The sequence below is a fragment of the Sinohyriopsis cumingii genome, chromosome 15 (genome assembly GCF_028554795.1).
Source record: "Sinohyriopsis cumingii isolate HCF-2022 chromosome 15, ASM2855479v2, whole genome shotgun sequence".
Taxonomy (NCBI): domain Eukaryota; kingdom Metazoa; phylum Mollusca; class Bivalvia; order Unionida; family Unionidae; genus Sinohyriopsis; species Sinohyriopsis cumingii.
The window spans coordinates 47104152-47122678 of NC_142975.1; the positions used below are offsets into that span (position 1 = coordinate 47104152).

At 35.5% G+C, this 18527-nt stretch overlaps 1 protein-coding gene across 2 annotated transcripts in view; it reads right to left on the reverse strand.

Annotated features, from left to right (window-relative positions):
- LOC149781742 (protein polyglycylase TTLL10-like) overlaps nt 1-18527 on the reverse strand; it is a 55978-nt gene that overhangs the window by 22941 nt on the left and 14510 nt on the right. For both annotated transcript variants that reach the window (XM_089935853.1, XM_089935854.1), the window contains 4 exons: nt 11444-11627; nt 8241-8359; nt 4368-4568; nt 3680-3842 (listed from right to left, as the gene is read on the reverse strand). In XM_089935853.1, coding sequence (XP_089791979.1) covers nt 3680-3842; nt 4368-4568; nt 8241-8359; nt 11444-11627 — 667 coding nt within the window. The remainder of the gene's footprint in view (nt 1-3679; nt 3843-4367; nt 4569-8240; nt 8360-11443; nt 11628-18527) is intronic.

An 18527-nucleotide genomic window follows, 5' to 3' on the forward strand; every position in this document is an offset into this window, starting at 1 on the left:
TAAACCTAGGAAACTGTTCTTGCCAGATTAATCATTTGATATTGGTCAGGCATGAAGGTGGACAATTTGTGGATTGTTGTACAAGAGGAACCCTCGGTGCTACAATGTCAGATCCCTGAATCCCAGTAGTAAAACCTTTGGGTATCCACCAGCAGGCTGCTAAATCGTAACTGTTGGGGCAATGGTAGGTGGGGGTGGGGGCTATCAGGAAGACCATGATTTAGTGAACCTAAGTCAGTGAAAAATCTGACGGATTATTCTGAAAGGTGGGAAGGTGCAGGATGGTAGTTGATTCCATTCTAGACTGAAGATATTTACACGTGATTTCCTCTCTGGAACTGGAGAGATATAAAGTTAACATGTATTTTTCAAGTTCATTATAAAGAAATCTACCAGTGACATTCCCCACAGCTGAAAAAGTGTCTCTGCTACTGATTAATGCAGATGATCATTCCATGAGGACTGCTGATCCCTGTAAAGACAGGCTGTCTGCCAGAATATTTGCTTCTACTAGTTGTTAATTAGGCTTAGACAAGTTAGTGTCTCCCAACAGTGTGATAGGTCCTTCAAAAGGGCATATCTGATGGTCTTGTGTACCTTTGAAGTGCTGTTGATTTGCTATAACACCCAATACCTGGGTAAAGCTCCAGATGGAGAAACTTGGCTGAAGAGATGAGCCTAAAACTGAAATATCTCCAGGCCCATACAAAACTTCAAGCCCATACAAAACTCTCAAGATGGGAACTTTTTTCTGTGTTTGGCCAGGCCATGGACCAGTGCTGTTGATACCTCAGATCCTGCAAGGCCACTGTGAGGTTTATAACACCATTGAATAGCATCTTACATCAAGAAGTGCTGCCCTCAAAAGGTTTTCACTCTGCTCCAGTAAGTTCTCTAATTTATCCAGGGCTGGGTCCACTAAAACTGTCACATCTTCACTCTTGAGGCGAAGTAGGACTATCCCTTCTAAACTTCCTTCTTGTAGAAATGGATTTTGTGAGTTCAATTGTCTTGATTCCATACATAGGGAGAAACAGATCCATCATATTCTCTCACTCTCCTTGGCAAATTGGACTGACAATCCCTTCTTGATGCACAAGGAAAATAGTTAGCTCACATCATTTTAATGTCATGGTAGCAATGGAAGACAGTGCAGATCCACCATTGGGTGGTGGGAGTAACCATGTCCCATAGAGGTACAATGAGAACATGTGAGAAAAAGGGGAGGGGGTCAAACAAATCCATTTCCTAAGATGAAAGATCAAATCCAGTGTCCAATCAGCAAAGGGATTGACCAGAAATATAAATTAAAGGCATATTTTTAACCTGATCCCTGTCCCTACACTGGTGAGTGAACCTCAGTGCCCACTGATTGATACCAGGTGATTGGTATTTAATGTTTTACATGGTGACTTGTACTTACTGCCTTACCTGGTACCCAGCACCCAGTGATTGGTAACTATATAAGCCAAAGACTGTGATCTGGAAATTGCACATCCTGATCAAGGTGTCTTCAACTTGAAACCAAATGATGAGATCTCAGTTTGAACATAGGTCTTCCTTAGCAAGAAGACTAAAATTCCCTTGCACCTGGAAGGCAGGACTCACACTCATGTGTTGGCAACTTCTCCATACTAGTGCCACTGATTCCTCCCTAATGGAAGCTGATGACTTCCTACGATCAGGAAGTGTCAGGGCATCGGAATGTGCCATGGATCCATTGTTTATGGGGGCTGGCAACTTCACTAGCCTAGAAAGTGCCCATGCCCACTCTATATTGGGATATAGAGTAGCTTCCTGTAATAAGATAAAGAATTCTTCCTGCTTATGTAGGTATGGTAGTTCATCTGACCATATGGCACAGAAAGGACATCTGTGCATGAGAGCATACAGGCAGCATGCAAAGTAGGTGGCGTGAGTGTACAAAGCAGCTGTTTAACTCTTTACCTTCTGCTAATGGATATATGTGATGCTAAAAATAGCCCTGTATCCCCCGAAATGCATAAACAAGATGCTAACAAATACTCTCTTTCCCTGTTGACTTGTACATGCATTTCTGGCCAAGGGCTGGGAAACCCCAGAGATTCAAATAAACATTTCATATCAAAGCTTTGCATTGGGTTAAATTGCAAACATCCAGTCTTGTTAACAATATTTAGCCAATGAAAAAAGTTCTTACATAAAATGATGAAAGTGTTCAATTAGTAGTTTTACAGCCTGTAAGAAGGAATTTCCAATGAAAACAAGGTCAGTTGTGAAAGTGAAAGAAAATGGCAACATTCATGTATTCAGACAATTCCAACAAAAGTTTTGAAGGATTTGAAAGTGATGACATTGCAAATTATACTTAACAATCAGATTCAAGACAAAGGATCAGACATTGGTATAAGTCCTGTTTCGACACCAGACATTTCCAATTTATCTGAATCTATGGATGAAACACATGACGATATTGTTTCGTCGGTATATGTGGGGTCAGTAAATGGTGATGACTTTACAGCAGATTCAGGGACAAAATTTCACTTCAACAAAAATGCAAGGTTGACAGATTTCATTTTAGATTTTTTCCCAAGAAATATTCCAGTCATTGGTAGCTGAAACAAACAGATATGCTGAAAAACAAAGTAGTCAGGAGCCTGATCCAAAGTGGCCGCGTGCTTTGGTTGCATAAATGATGGCATTTCATGGCATACATGTCATCTTCATTATAATGCATATTCCTGAATAAACTTTGGTGAATGTTTAAAATGTTATTTCTCATTAAATTACTTAGTTTGGATGGGACAAGCCTGATATAAAAAATGTGGACAATATGTGTGCTAACTGAAGTAGCTTTCACTCAGGTAGCCATTATGATGTTCTGGGGTTTATCCTACAAACAGCTGCTAGAAGGCGGGCAGCTTAGCAAGCTTTGTTGGGAGAGCACTTAGTACTTGCAGATGGTAAATAGTTAATGGCTGCATTTGCAAACTCATTGTGGGATGCTAAAAAGCTATAAAAATACAAACAAGCAAAAAACAGGAATACATTTTTGGGTAAGTGCTAATCACCCGAACAGTTATTGATGAATGGATGAGTAACAAAGAAGAACAGCTGTAGCATGTGTACAAAACCCACAAAATTAACAAAAGTGAAATAGATACAGGAAAACAACTGGGGAGAAAATCTAACATTCAAAATAAATAATTATAAACAAATGACACCAATTGTGCCCAAAAAAACAATGTGAATGACGAAAAGCATTGAGCACCCAAAGACCAACGAGAACCACACAAAGTTCAAGGAAAAGAAGGACAATAATGACAAAAAGTAACTAACTGTGATCTTCTTTTTTGCTGTAAGACTTTAAAGGGGGAATACTCAGTATGACTGACACCAGGAAAGGAGACAACAAAATTATAATAGCAAGTAATGTATTACTGCTTTTAAAAAGACCATTTTTGATGATACTGCAGATCCTAACATTTTTACATTAAGTTTTCATCAATGCAGTAGTCAGCATCTAATCATATAAAAAAAAACATTTGACAGCTCACCTGCAGTGTTCATATAATAGTCATGTGGATGCTTACATGAAAATATATTTTTACATATCTTATTGTCTTCTTAAATTTGCCCTAAATTGTAGGTTTGTGAAAAAATGTTGATTTACAATACTAAAAAGAACTTGGTGCCATACCTCTGCACTATTCTTGTCATCAGAGGCTTTCCTGGTTTTTGCGGCTGCTGTTTCTTCTGGTCCCTCTCTTCTATAAGTTTCAAAATCTCTTCTCTCGATCGAATCAGGAAGATTCCTTTCCCTTGGTTCATCCCTGTTGGCTTGCATATCCAAACCTCATTGTCTAAAGGGACATAAATAAAAGAAACAAGACTGAATTCTTTATCAATACTGATATTCTTCTTAAACATATGCTAACTCAGAATATGTCATTCTAATACAGTTGTGAATGTAATGCACTTTCTCACCAACTCAGAATATGTCATTCTAATACAGTTGTGAATGTAATGTATTTTCTCACTGACTGAGAAAATATCATTCTTAGTTTTCAACATTTTGCCATAACATACAGTCACACTCTTTGTAATTTGTTTCTTACTTTTCCTATGAAATGGAGAATTGTATTATTGTTGTTTAATGTGTACCAAAGTCTCCAATATCTCTACTTTATTTTCAGATTAGCTGACACATTTGGAAATCTAAAAATAAAAAGTTATTTGCAGAAATGTGCCACAAGTAGCCAATTCCTAAGCTTCTATCTTTCTTTCCTTCTTTCAAAAGTTACTTTAAGAATGGTGCTGATCATCGATAATTCTGACAAAACAAAAGAGCAGAATGGTTAACAGTTGTCATTTATTAATAATCTCACCTTTATAGAGCTCCAAAAATGTTTCCCTGTCATTTTTCTCATCCAGTTTGTATGTTTCTGGAATGAATTCTGACATTTTCAACCTGGGTGGTCTACCCTTGGTGCTAATGGTCACCCGTTCATATTCCTGTAGACTGTTGAGAAGACCCAGCTTGTTGGTCAGCAGATGGGCATTTGGCACATGGTTAACTAGTTGTTCACCTGAAATAGAAAAGAGGTACAAGGTATGCTGTGATAAATTAACAAACATGACTTCATGTATATTTTTACGATTTGGCAACAAATATAAAATGACATTTTTGTTGCTACTGTATCTACTTGCTTATAAGTTGAATCTAAAGGCAAACAACACAGAACCTGATCTGCCTCACATAATGTGCTGGCAGATTAGGTTCAATGTTTGTTTGTTCCACAGATTAGTTCTAACAAACCACACAGATGCAGATCTACTGGCAGATCTGGGTCTGTGAAATCTGCAGTTGGATTCAACTTATAATAAGCAAGTATAGATGATAGTACTTAAGTTACAAGACTGGGAGAGGGTCTGATTGTTTCCAAAGCTGGAACTGTCTTTGTTGAGGTGCTAAATCTGTGATGTGTAGCATAACAAAATCCATGATAATTGGTATACCATGATAAATATTGAATTGAATTTCAACAACTAAACACACAACAAAAATTGAAAACTAGTGTGTGACCTGCCTTTCTGAGATTAAAGTAGCAAAAGTCAAATTAGATGAAAATATGAAATGTGATAAATTATTACTGTTACAGTAATAAAGCAATAAACAAAATTAATACAAGTTCAAAAACAAAATTTACTTATGATAAGGCAATAACAACAACCAAATAATATTTAAGATAATTAAAAAAATGAAGCCTAATAGCTATTTTCAAAAACATGTAACAACTAAATTAGCAAAATTCATTACTGGTGTGACTGCAAATTAAAGTATTCAAGAAAAATGAATTTGTGTTCAATAACACAAGATGCATTAAATGAAAATGTGAAATATGAAGATTCGTTACTGTAATAAAACAAAAAAAGAATCAATACAAGTCCACAGACCAAATTCAGCAAGGATAGGAACATTTACTAAATACCTTCCCAAGCAGGAAATAAATTCTCAAGAATAATGGTTACACTCATACACCTGTGATATAAAAACCTAAATTAAAGGTTATACCAAACATAACCAGAAACAATGCAAATAACTAAAGAGAGCTCAATTCAAACATAATAAATTATTGATCAGAGGTAATTCCACACAATAAAGAATGATACACATAATGAGAAAACTGTGACAAAAAAACGCAATGGTGGCAATTGCTCTCTTACATCAAACTTAACCGTCTCATAATGGCTGCAACCTGATAAAGAATGATGGACATGGGCACATGGGCAAGGTATCCGCAGGGTGGAGTAGGTGCAATTTTGTGATTTAGAATCTTCTGGTTCACCCTAATGTGAGTAAAAATTGTCGTGAGATGGTCACGATACTTTCCACCCAGAAAAGTACCATCTTTGAGATAGTAACAGGTTACGTATTATTTAATGATATTAAAATATAGGTTACAATGGGTTTCTTTTGTTGTAATTAACATGGTACCAACAGATCATCAATTTCTCACAGATAGTGAAGTATTAATTATGGACCACAGTGATAAATTTATGCAATGTGAATGTATTACTCATCAAAATGCTTTACCTCATGCAAAATAGCATGAAATATAAGTCACAGTGACCTTCATTTGTCATAAGGGTGTGGTACTTACAGAGATACATACAATCATTTAGTTTACTGATTCTAGCATAAACAGTGCTTGGAAAATAACGTAAAATTAAAACAAAGTCAATGAAGGATGAAATGTTTGTCAAAGTGATCTATTTTTGTGATAAGGGTATAGTACAGTGTACGCCTCTCCATCGATAACTTGCGCACAACGGGGTCCACAAACATAGACTGCACTATGAGAGGCTTGAGTTACCGAGGGACCTCCAAAAATTGAAAAAAAAATCACTTTGACATCGAGAAAACAGTTGGGGGAGTGGCGTTAGGGAACTGGGCTGTTTAATGACTGAATCCTCATTTTACAATCACATCGATAATAATTTTTAATAATGCGCTTTTTCTAATGAAGTTGTTCGTTATTCTGTTTAAATAACATTTTTTTCAAAACAACCAACATAAGAAAGATCGTTCCAACTGGTTTGAACAACCATCATGTGTATGCGAAAAATCTGTGTATTATGTCACTGCTTTTTGTTTTCTTGATGAGTCTGGTTCCCGTAGTGGTGTTTAATAGTATCTTGCCAAATTGGTAATCCATTATTTGGGAACTAGACTAACTGTTGATACACCACCAAACAAGATTCCTTTTTTTCAAAAACACGCAACATTTATTTCGTGACACGTCTACGTCGAAACTCAATTTTTTTATTGTTCAATTAGTACAATGTTAATGTCGTGATTTCAATGGAAGTAATAATGAAATTACTTATCATCCCTGAGGATATCTCTAAATGCCAGTTCAAGAATTCTCTGAACCTCGCTTGCCCACAATGGTCCGTATCTATGAAATCAAGCTCTCTATTTTATGAAGTATTCATTTCACTTGGCTGCCTTGTTATCTTTGATCATAGTTATGAAAGAGTCGGTTAATTTAAGGTAATTTCTGTTACATACACAATAACGTTTATTACAGTGTCCGACTGATCAAATGAAGTGAGTTCACCCGACATGCGACCGAGGCCGCTAGATTTTAAGTTAGTCTGATTTTTGTGCCTTTTAGCTTTTCTTTTATTCCACCTCCTTTTTTTCAATTCAAAAGACATAATTAACGTGATAATACAAAGGAGGCCAGCTTTTAATTCAGTGCAACAATACCACAAATACTTTCGCAATTCAGTTAACAAAACACGGTCGGCACTTAATTAGGTTCTCAGAGAAATGCTCGCAGACATAGCTGTTAAGGTAGATTGACGCATTTTACGTTTAATTACAAAAGGACACATTGCATTTATGACGATTACACTTAAAAGGAACTGAAAGATGGAACTAGAGCACAAATTTCAACTGATAAAAAAATGATTTAATTTGTATTTATTTATTAAGTACTGCTTCCACTTGGCGTAAGTGACATTTTCATTGATTGAAATTTCCTTACATATCGTTAATTGCGGTGTACTAGGAACGTCATTTGGAAAGAAAATGTAAAAAATTGTATGAGCTATTTTTAAATTTGATATTTCATAGTGCTGATTAAAATTTCCAGGTCCTATCTACCATTTTCAACGATAAAACGAGCGATACATCAAAGTTTCCCGTTACCAATTTTGATCACAATTTTTTTCAAGTTCAACAAATAGGGATACATTTTTGGGATATTTTTGGGTTAAAAAAATGGGATCCATGCCTGACACAGCGTTATAAGTGGGTTCACGAGTTATCAGGGGACGAGTTATCGAGGGAGTGGTGTACATATTAAGATGCTTTCCCTAACAAATTTTCATAATTCCTGGCATAATAGTTTGTACACGGGATGTAAAAACATGTGTGGTCAAACACAAAAACTTGACCAACAATGCAATCATAATGTACATGTACAAAGTTTGCCACTTGGCCTCTTCTCCTGGGGGTGGGTGCCATGAAATCCACTCCAAACCACTTTTTTCACAGAATCTAGGAAGAATGCATGACTGATATGCAGTGAGGCTGTACACATATGTATATGGACTTACATGCACTGGTGACAGCAATAATGCTGTCACTGGAGGCAACACATTAGCTAGCTCTTCTCGATTTTGACAAGGCAAACTAAAATTCATGAACCCTGTATCACACAAAAAGTTTATCAATATGGTGAGCTTACCTTCCTTGAATGTGGTGTAGTTGATTTTACTTTTACACTCAACCCACTTTAGACGGTACCTCTCATCAAATTTATCTACAGTTCTTCTCCAGCCAAGGGCAACGAGTGGGCCTTCAACTCTGCCAGAATAAAAAAAGCAAAATCAATTACTGATATTCAATCAGATTTTGAATGTAAAAATCACACTAAAAATTAGCTCAATCCGACCTGGCTTTTTATAAATACAGTATCACAGGGCCATTAACCTAGTGCTGGATTTCAACACAATAAGCACATGCTTAGGGCACCAGAAAACATTAATTGTTGATGATAAAACTGAATGAATTATATATGACTATTTCAATCTGCATGTACAAGTATTTTGATTTGGAACGACAGCAACACTGGCACTGCATTGTCCTCATATCACTAATTTCCAGACTAAACCCTGTAAAGCATGATGAAAAGAAATGACCCACACAATGATAGATACCAAAGTCAATACCTTAAATATGGCAATACACCTCCTTATCAACACCCTTGAAATAACGCTAATTCCCTAAGTACAACCACGCTACCAAGCATATATGTAACTTAGCTTTATCCTTGGAATCAGACCACTTCTGAATTAAGACAACCTTACCGCAGTCTAAATGGTGTGCGTAATTGGGAGTTGTTCAGTGTTCATATATTACTGTCAAAGATGTGATGATCACTAATTAATGCATGTACACAGATGACAACCTCTAACAATGTTAAATAGGAGTTAAGGCATATCAAAAAATTGAAATCTGTACATACAAAATATACAAATACTTCACATTTTTATCCAATAATCTATTTTAAGTATTAAACCCTAATAATTTAAAGTGATTTTTAGTTGAAACATTGCTTTTGTGATACAAGCATTTAATGTACACTTTCACTAATTAATTAAAATCAAACATTATAAAGGTTTCTTTCATATATATATATATATACACACACACACTTGTGTCTAAATGGCAGTTTGATAAAATCTTATCTGACCAGACAATCAGAATCTGATAGATGTGATCATGGCTTCAAACAGGAATAATTCTGCCAAAGTCAAGAAGGTTAGCATCTCTGTATATAGCCCAAATGTTTCTTTATATATATGTATTGTATCATTATAGATATGTATTTCATTATAGATATGTACTGATTCATTATAGATTTGTATTGATTTTAGGACTGCAATAAAAAATTTACAAGATATTGAGCAATAAATATGACCAAACTTAACCTATCATCCTACATGATTACCGGTCATTCCAGTAGTTTTTCCAGACAGACATGAATTTTTTACATGAAAATTTTGTGCTGAAAAAGCAAAGAAAGGCTGCAAATATTAGTCTGATTTAAATGTAATTATGGAGGTCAACATCTGTTTGGAAAAGTATGAAACAATTCCATACTTTTGGCCTTACATCCCATTTGAATTTTTACTTTACACTTCCAATAAAAAAAAAAATCAATGTTGGTCTGCCAAAATAATTTCAATGGTTCTCAAACTTCATGTATCCAGTGATCTTAAAGAGTAACAGGCTTCATAAAGGTTGGTCATATTTGATGCCTATTTTCTTGCTTTAGTTTTTCCGCAATCCCAATACATGACTCCCTCACCAGAAAGCCCTTTACTATAAGAAGATTTCTGTTAAAAAGTCCTTCATTATAACACAGTTCCTTTTATAATGCCCTTCATTATAACATGGGTCCTGTTCCAAGACCCTTCACTATGACATGGTTCGTGTTACAAGGCCTTTCATTATGACATGGGTCCTGTTATGAGGACCCTTCATTATGATATGGTTCATGTTGCAAGGCCCTTCATCATGACATAGATCCGGTTATAAGACCTTTCATTATGACATGGATCCTGTTACAAGGTGCTTCATTATGACATGGGTCCTGTTACAAGGCCCTTCATTATGACAATTTCAAGGCCTTTCATTATGACATGAGTTATGTTATAAGGCCCTAAATTATGACATTGGTCCTGTTCTAAGGCAGTTCATTATGACATGGATTCTGTTATAAGACCTTTCAATATGACATGGGTTCTGTTACAATGCCCTTCATTATTACATGGGTCCTGTTCTGAGGCCCTCCATTATGACATGGGTCCTGTTACAAGGCCCTTCATTATGATATTGGTCCTGTTACATGGCCCTTCATTATGACATGAGTCCTGTTACAAGGCCCTTGACTAAGGCATGAGTCCTGTTACATGGCCCTTCATTATGACATGGGTCCTGTTACATGGCCCTTCATTATGACATAGGTCCTGTTACATGGCCCTTTATTATGACATGGGTCCTGTTACAAAGCCCTTCATTATGACATGGGTGCTGTCACAAGGCCCTTCATTATGACATGGGTGCTGTCACAAGGCCCTTCATTATGACATGGGTCCTGTCACAAGGCCCTTCATTATGACATGGGTCCTGTCACAAGGCCCTTCATTATGACATGGGTCCTGTCACAAGGCCCTTTATTATGACATGGTTTCCTGTCACAAGGCCCTTCCATATGACATGGGTCCTGTGACAAGGCCCTTCCATATGATATGGGTCCTGTGGCAAGGCCCTTCCATATGACATGGGTCCTGTGGCAAGGCCCTTCCATATGACATGGGTCCTGTGGCAAAGCAAGTATGGTCATGGATCCCACTTCATTATGTGGCAGTAAAAATTATGTATTTCATTATAAGACCATCTCACTATCAATCTGATTAAAATCTGATTTGCACAGTCCTAGATGGTAATCTGATGGGCACCAATAAAAGGAGGTCATATTCTGCTGACCTTGTGGTTCACCAATCAAATCATAACTTTCAAATTTCTTCAAATGACACATATCATTCAGAACATCATTAAAATAAATCTCCCTGACACAATTTCCAAAACTTTATATGAAAGGATACAAAAAAATAAGTGGACTGGAAATAGTGAAGATCACCAGAACATGAACTTTTATTGGTATCTGTCAGATCTCCACATATGGCTGTAGAGATCTGATTTAAATCAGACTGATGTCAGTATAGGATACAAAACTCAATGGACCTCATCATAATGACTATGTACTATATGTACAAAGTTGCACACTGTAACTGGCATGATGATTAACTCTCCTTCACTGTTAAGCTAGCTATTGCATTTTATTCAGAAAAGAATCTGATTTTAAGTCCATTAAATACTTACAGTGCAGTACCATTTCCTCCACCCACATAGAAAGTTGGTATCATGTTGGTTGGGAGACTGTAGCTGGGAGGTTTAGCTGTCTTGCCTCCTGGAGATTTCTTGCCGTTGCCCTTCTTTCCACTCTTGACAGGAGTATCCTCTCCACTGTCATCACCAGTATTAGAAGGATTTTCTAGCTCAGCTTCTGAAGATAAAAATTGGGGGGGGGGGTAATAGTCATTATTTCCATTATTCATCTATAATTTGTTACCACTGTCATCAGTTTTTCAAGACAATATGTGAACTACATACAGTGACAGTGTAGCCACAACTACAAAGGACTAGGAATACTCTTGACTAAAATTAGGCCTAAATTAGATTTTAATATTTTCTTTCCAAATAAATCTAATACACGAGCAACAGTCTTTACTGTGCATTTAATTCAAAGTGATGACCATGTTATTAACAGCTGTCATAAGGAGTGCATCAATGTCCAATATAAGTAATAATAATAATAATGAGAACTTTGTATAGCGCCTAATCTTTAGAAGCTCTAAGCGCTTTACATCATTAGACAACACATATAAGATAAAAAACATATATAATGATATGATTACAAAAAAAGCACCATTAAATTAGAAAACATAAAAAAACATGCTGAAAATATTTAAGGTAGGAAACATTATTAGGCTTTAAGTTTGTTCTTGCAGTCGAAGTAAGTGACATGTTCTGTTGGCATACAGCATTGTAAACATAAATATGCAAACTAGAGAGCTGATATTCTCATTTTTCTGTATTTCTAATGATAATGTCAAATCACAGACTATATGCTTTCTGTATTTCTAATGATAATGTCAAATCACAGACTATATGCTTTCTGTGAAAATGATAATGTCAAATCACAGACTATGCTTTCTAAGAAAATGATAATGTCAAATCACAGACTATATGCTTTCTGTGAAAATGATAATGTCAAATCACAGACTATATGCTTTCTGTGAAAATGATAATGTCAAATCACAGACTATATGCTTTCTGTGAAAATGATAATGTCAAATCACAGACTATATGCTTTCTAAGAAAATGATAATGTCAAATCACAGACTATATGCTTTCTGTGAAAATGATAATGTCAAATCACAGACTATATGCTTTCTGTGAAAATGATAATGTCAAATCACAGATTATATGCTTTCTAAGAAAATGATAATGTCAAATCACAGACTATATGCTTTCTGTGAAAATGATAATGTCAAATCACAGACTATATGCTTTCTGTGAAAATGATAATGTCAAATCACAGTCTATATGCTTTCTGTGAAAATGATAATGTCAAATCACAGAATATATGCTTTCTAAGAAAATGATAATATCAAATCAGACTCTGTGCTTTCTATGAAACTGATAATGTTTAATCATAGACACTGTGCTTTCTTTGAAAATGATAATGTCAACTCATAGACTCTGTGCTTCCTACCAAAATGAAAGTGTCAAATCTTGAAAAAATTAATTATTGACCTTCACAATGTTGATAGATTACAAGTAAATCATAAACAGGTAGCAAGTATTGATCATTACATTTTAACTGAAGGAATAGAATTTTAACAAACTGCTGCTCCCAGATGTCTATCATATTTTACTTTGCTGTCTTTTGTGAAATTTTAAAACTGACTTTGCAAATTATTTTTTCAAGTTCTTTAAGTCAACCTAAAAAAAATGTATTTCCTATTGCGCTAATAGTAAAACTAGGGTGGGCAAGTCATCTATCTATCTATATATATATATATATATATATATATATATATATATATATATATATATATATATATATATATATATAGATATATATATGCCACATACATTAAAAATAACATGGCATTTAACATGTTGGTATAAAGCAATTTGATATACCAGTACTACTGGTATATCAAATTGTGATTCGCCCATGGTGCAATAATATGCATATATAAACATTCATCTGCAGTTGATTCAAGACCAATGATGAATTCCCACACATTAATCATTAGTGACGTATGAAAATAACAATAAAAAGTACCAATAATCCTCATTTTCTAAATTAATTTAATATGGTACACATTTTCATCACAATCCTTTCTAATTTCTGTTCCCTCCTCCCTTCTCATGCACAAAGGACAAACTACAAACAAATGAGGAGTGAGAGAGAAAAGGAATTTAGGCTGGATTAAAACCTTGAAATGGAAATTACAAAAAGTAACCTACAAGAATATGGTTCATAGTAACGATACGTGTGCACTTTCCTTGGGATTTATCTATAGTGTTTACAAATGATACAAAGATGCAAACCATGTTGACATTATAAGCAAAATTCCTCGGTTATGTGGTACACATACTTGGATGTATTTAATGTTTTGTTTTTGCTGTTGTTTCTTAAACATAATATAATGTTCTAACAATCGATTATTATTAATTAAATATGAAAATGTCCAAAGGCCTCTCTCTCTCCCATTGTAGCAAGAGATGGACTCAAATCTATTAAATGATGAACATTGCGTATTTTTGTTTGTGTCATTCCATGATATCTCTGGACTTTTGAATGATGGTAAAAGTTGAGTCAAACCAAACAAAGGATGAGAGAGAGTGAGAGAAGGAGAGCGAGTTTAAAGTCAAACTGATCAGATAGAGAGAGAGAGATATTTTAGTGTGTCACTGATTGTATTTGATTCTGTTTTGAATGGGAAGCCAGTAAAGGTTACATAGCAGGGGGAAGGTGTGCTCAGTTCTTCATGCTCTAAGGATGATCCAAACAGATGTGTTTGAATGTTTTGAAGTTTCTGTAGTAGATACTGAGATGAACCAGATAAAAAGTAAACTGCAGCTACTGTGAATCCCACCCGTATATCAGTAAGTGAGCATATGAAAATCACACAGTTGACTTGAGTCCAATCACACATGTAACACTTATTAATATTAACATCTGACTTCTAGATCAATTGCCATAAAAAGTGTTGACTTTTGGCAACCGTGCATTCAGATGCTTACACTGAATATCTAATTTTAAACACATTTTACCAACTGAACTTGGTAAGAATGTACAATGGCAAACATGCTATTTTCTGTAATTGGTGGGAATGTCTCTGCTGCTATGTGCAGTTCTAATGCAGATGGTACAATGGGATTGTCGTAACACATGATCACTGCATGACTGTGCTGATAATGAAGATAAACTGCTGATTAATCATTATTTGACCACAAGTTATTTATCACACATTTGTTGAAACATACTATTCATTCATAGATACTGTTCATATAAATAGGAACCCAAACTCACTCATTTCCTGACCCACACTACTTACAACAATGCCAGAGGGCAAATTTTCTTCCCTCTGTGAAAATCCTACTGAAATCACTGCAGCAGAACATATTATGAGCATAAAAGTAAAATGTTGCACTTTTCTAAAATGGAATCATTTATAGAGATTATTTTTAACACATTTTTGGTTTAATAATGAAGAAGAGTCCCATGCTGATAGGATTAATGCTCCACTGTCCTGAAAATTTCTACCATTTTTTTTATATTTAAAACCTGTGTTTTGAGACCACCTCTGATGTTCTTGAGTTCAATATGATTTTCAAATTAGCCATTTTATGACAACTATATTGCATGTAAAATCAGCACCATTTTCATTTAAGGGCAAACAAGGCAGCATTTGAAATTTTTTGGTGAAATGCAATGTTGATATGATCATGCTTTCAGGAGAATTAGATACAAGATTTTCAATATGTTCATTGTGACATCCATTTGTGGTCATGTCAGCACTGTTTTCATTCAGGATTTAGATATCAATACTTGTCTTCTCATGTTAATCCCATGCAGACATGACTTTCATTTAGAAGCCCATGTAGCAATAACAAGATTTTCAAGATGGTTGCCAGGTGGCCATACTGGCTGTCAGAGTGAAACATTTTCATTCGGTACCAATCAGATGTCATAAGAAGTCTTCTGGAGAAAACCAATGTCAATGTGACTTTCTTTCTGGAGGAGTAGCAATCAGATTTTCAAGATGGCAACTGTGATGGCCATAGTGGATGGGAGGTTGCCACAGTTTTTTTATTTAAGACCACTCAGACACCTTAAGGAGTATATTTTCAAGAGGGTTACCCTGGTGGCCATATTAGACATCAGATTGGCAACATTGTCATAGACATCACAAGATTTTAAGATGGTGCTGTGGCAGCCATACTTTATGTCTCTGCAACACTATTTATCATTTAGGACCAACTAGACTTTGTTATAAAATGTTTGTAAAGTTTCACTACAATATGAGGACAGGTGACAACACAACTGTCTACTAATCGATGGATGGATGAATGTTGGAGAGATGATGGACAACAGGCTGCCCAATAAGCTCTTCCAATCTATGACAAGTAGAACTTAATTAAAATAACTTTTTAGCAAATTATTTAATACTGTGGCAGCAGCCTTTAAGTTTGGTGACAGATTATTTTTACTCAAAGATAGAGAAAATAAAACCACAGCAAATAAATGCACTATACACTGTGATCTTTGATGGTTTGTGCATGTGCATAACAGTCAACGTTTAGAAATCTGGAAACTTCCCCAAGTGGCTCTTCTGGACACTTCTCCAAGGGGCTAAGCAAGCAGGTTGGAATAATGGGATCGAGAAAGGGTTGAAAGTGAAAAAGAAAGGCCACAAGGGCAGAAATGAAAAACTGAGAAATGCTTGAGGGTGATACTGGGGAGCTGAAATGCTCTGGTGGCCTAGTGGTTAGAGTGTCCGCCTCAGATGCAGGAGGTCATGGGTTCGAACCCCAACCGTGTCATACCGAAAACCTACAAAAATGGTACTAACAGCTGCCTCGCTTGGCGCTCAGCATTAAAAGGTTAGTGTTAGGACTGGTCGGCCTGGTGTCAGGATAATGTGATTGGGTGGGACATCATGCTACAAGTCCGTGGCATGATGCTCCAGTGCTAGTCAGCGACTAGTCAGCCTGGTGTCTGGATAATGTGACTGGGTGGGACATCATGGCACATGTCTGCGGCATGTATAATGTCCCAGTGCTAGACATCACTATAAACTACCACACTGCAGACATCGTAGCGACATGACTGATAAATTGTTAAAGCTACATTAAAAATCCAAATCACACACACAAACACACATGGGGAACTGAAGATATGTACTGATCATTTGTTATGTTTGTTGTCAAAAATGAAGAGAAAAAGTGAGATAAAATCAAAACAGTTTCATATCATTGATCATTTATTCTTTTCAATATATTTAACAGCCAATTTTAAGCAATATAAAATTGGGAGGTAGCACTGCTAAAGACAAAATTTCAATAATGTCAACAGAGGTACTGTCAGATAATTAAGCAAACAACATTATTTATGGATTTTTTTCCCTCAAATTCATGCTTGTGGGCATTTGTGATTTTCAGACTGTTTCACATTAAGAGACTATTTGAATCCCAATTCGAAAGAAAAAGAACAGATACAATCTTTCCCATGTCAATGCAGTGTCTTGATCTTGGGTATTACAAAGTCAAAATTTAAATGACATTGTTTGAATATCATTGATCTTAAAATATTTTATCTTTTTCCATTTAGAATGAAAGAAAAAAGTAAAGACAAAGTACTGAGGTGAAAAACTATAACAATACAGTAAATAGTACAGGCAAAGTAAATAAACAATCAATGTCTAATGCAGTCAAAATACAGAAGTGCTAGGAGGCAAATGATGTCCATTAATCAGATGTTTGCAGTGTTGGGATGGCACTGAGTTTTAACTGTAGTATGTGAACAGCTGGTGATGTTTTTTTAATTTCCCAGCTTGATTAAGTATTGTGACTGCATCAGGCACTGATGGTTCAATACCATTTCAACTTCGACTTTATGACCTGGCCCACTTATCTGAATATAATGTAATAAGGGTATAAAGAGTGCTGTGTAATTTTGATGAGAATCTGCATTTCACTGTAGATGTGGCAAGAATGTGCCAATAGTTTTTGTCTGGGATTCCTAATGACAAAAATCACTTGGACTGAAAATTAGACCCTCAAGCTACAAGTCTTCCTACTCAATTACATTTCTGTGGCATTCTTAGAGCTGAGAAATCCTAAAATGCCTTTTTGGGCAATGATCATCTAGGAGATTTATAAGAAAATGCACAGATATTCCTTAACATTTCAAATTAAATTCTGAAAAACAAGTGGCAAAAAACTTTGTTATGACTATATGGGCTTAAACTAAGTAACAGAAAACAGCAAAAACCAAAAGATTTTGTAAAATTCAACAAATAATTTATTTCCATGAATACAAAGTGAAAATTGAAAAAGAACTATTGTGAATCAATCCCAAATAGTCAAAAAAAGTTTTATCACAAAAACAAATGTATAGTTCCAAATTAACTTCAGTGCTATTCCAAATATATTCCAATCTTGATTGTGTTGATGTGCCTGTACTCTCAAACATGGTAATGTGACAATGGCCTGAAGTATGATGTGCTAACAGTCTTTTGATATATCATAGTAATATAATACAAAAATGATCTTTTCTGAAATCACTATAATTCAAATTAATGTTCTAGTCCAAAAATATTATTGATGAGCACTTTGCATTTTCAGTGAATAATAATTTGAATAAATGTTGTTGTTGTAGGTTTTAATGCCATTTTTCAGCACATGATGGGCTATACATGGGGGCCAGTATAATTGGTGGAGGAAGAACCCTGGAAAACCCCTAAATTAACCACTGACCCACAAAAAGCTATTGACAAGCTTTCTCAAGTACCCACGTTAGCTGAGCCTGAGATTCGAACCAATGCAGACAGAGGTGGGAAGGTGCTGATCCAGAACAGTGAGCGCTTCAGACTACTCGGCCACTAAGGGACCCCTTATTTGAACAAATAATTCCATCCAAACTGAAATACCAAACACAACAATAAAACTCATGATTCTGCTAAAGGTGTCAATGCAAGAATGAGTAATGTCTCAAGTAAACACCATTATATAAAAAGTAAGACACAATAGTAGAACCAGAATGAGGGCCAAAAGTTAATTTTTATACAATTTTAAGCTGTCAACAAGACAAGATCTATTAATA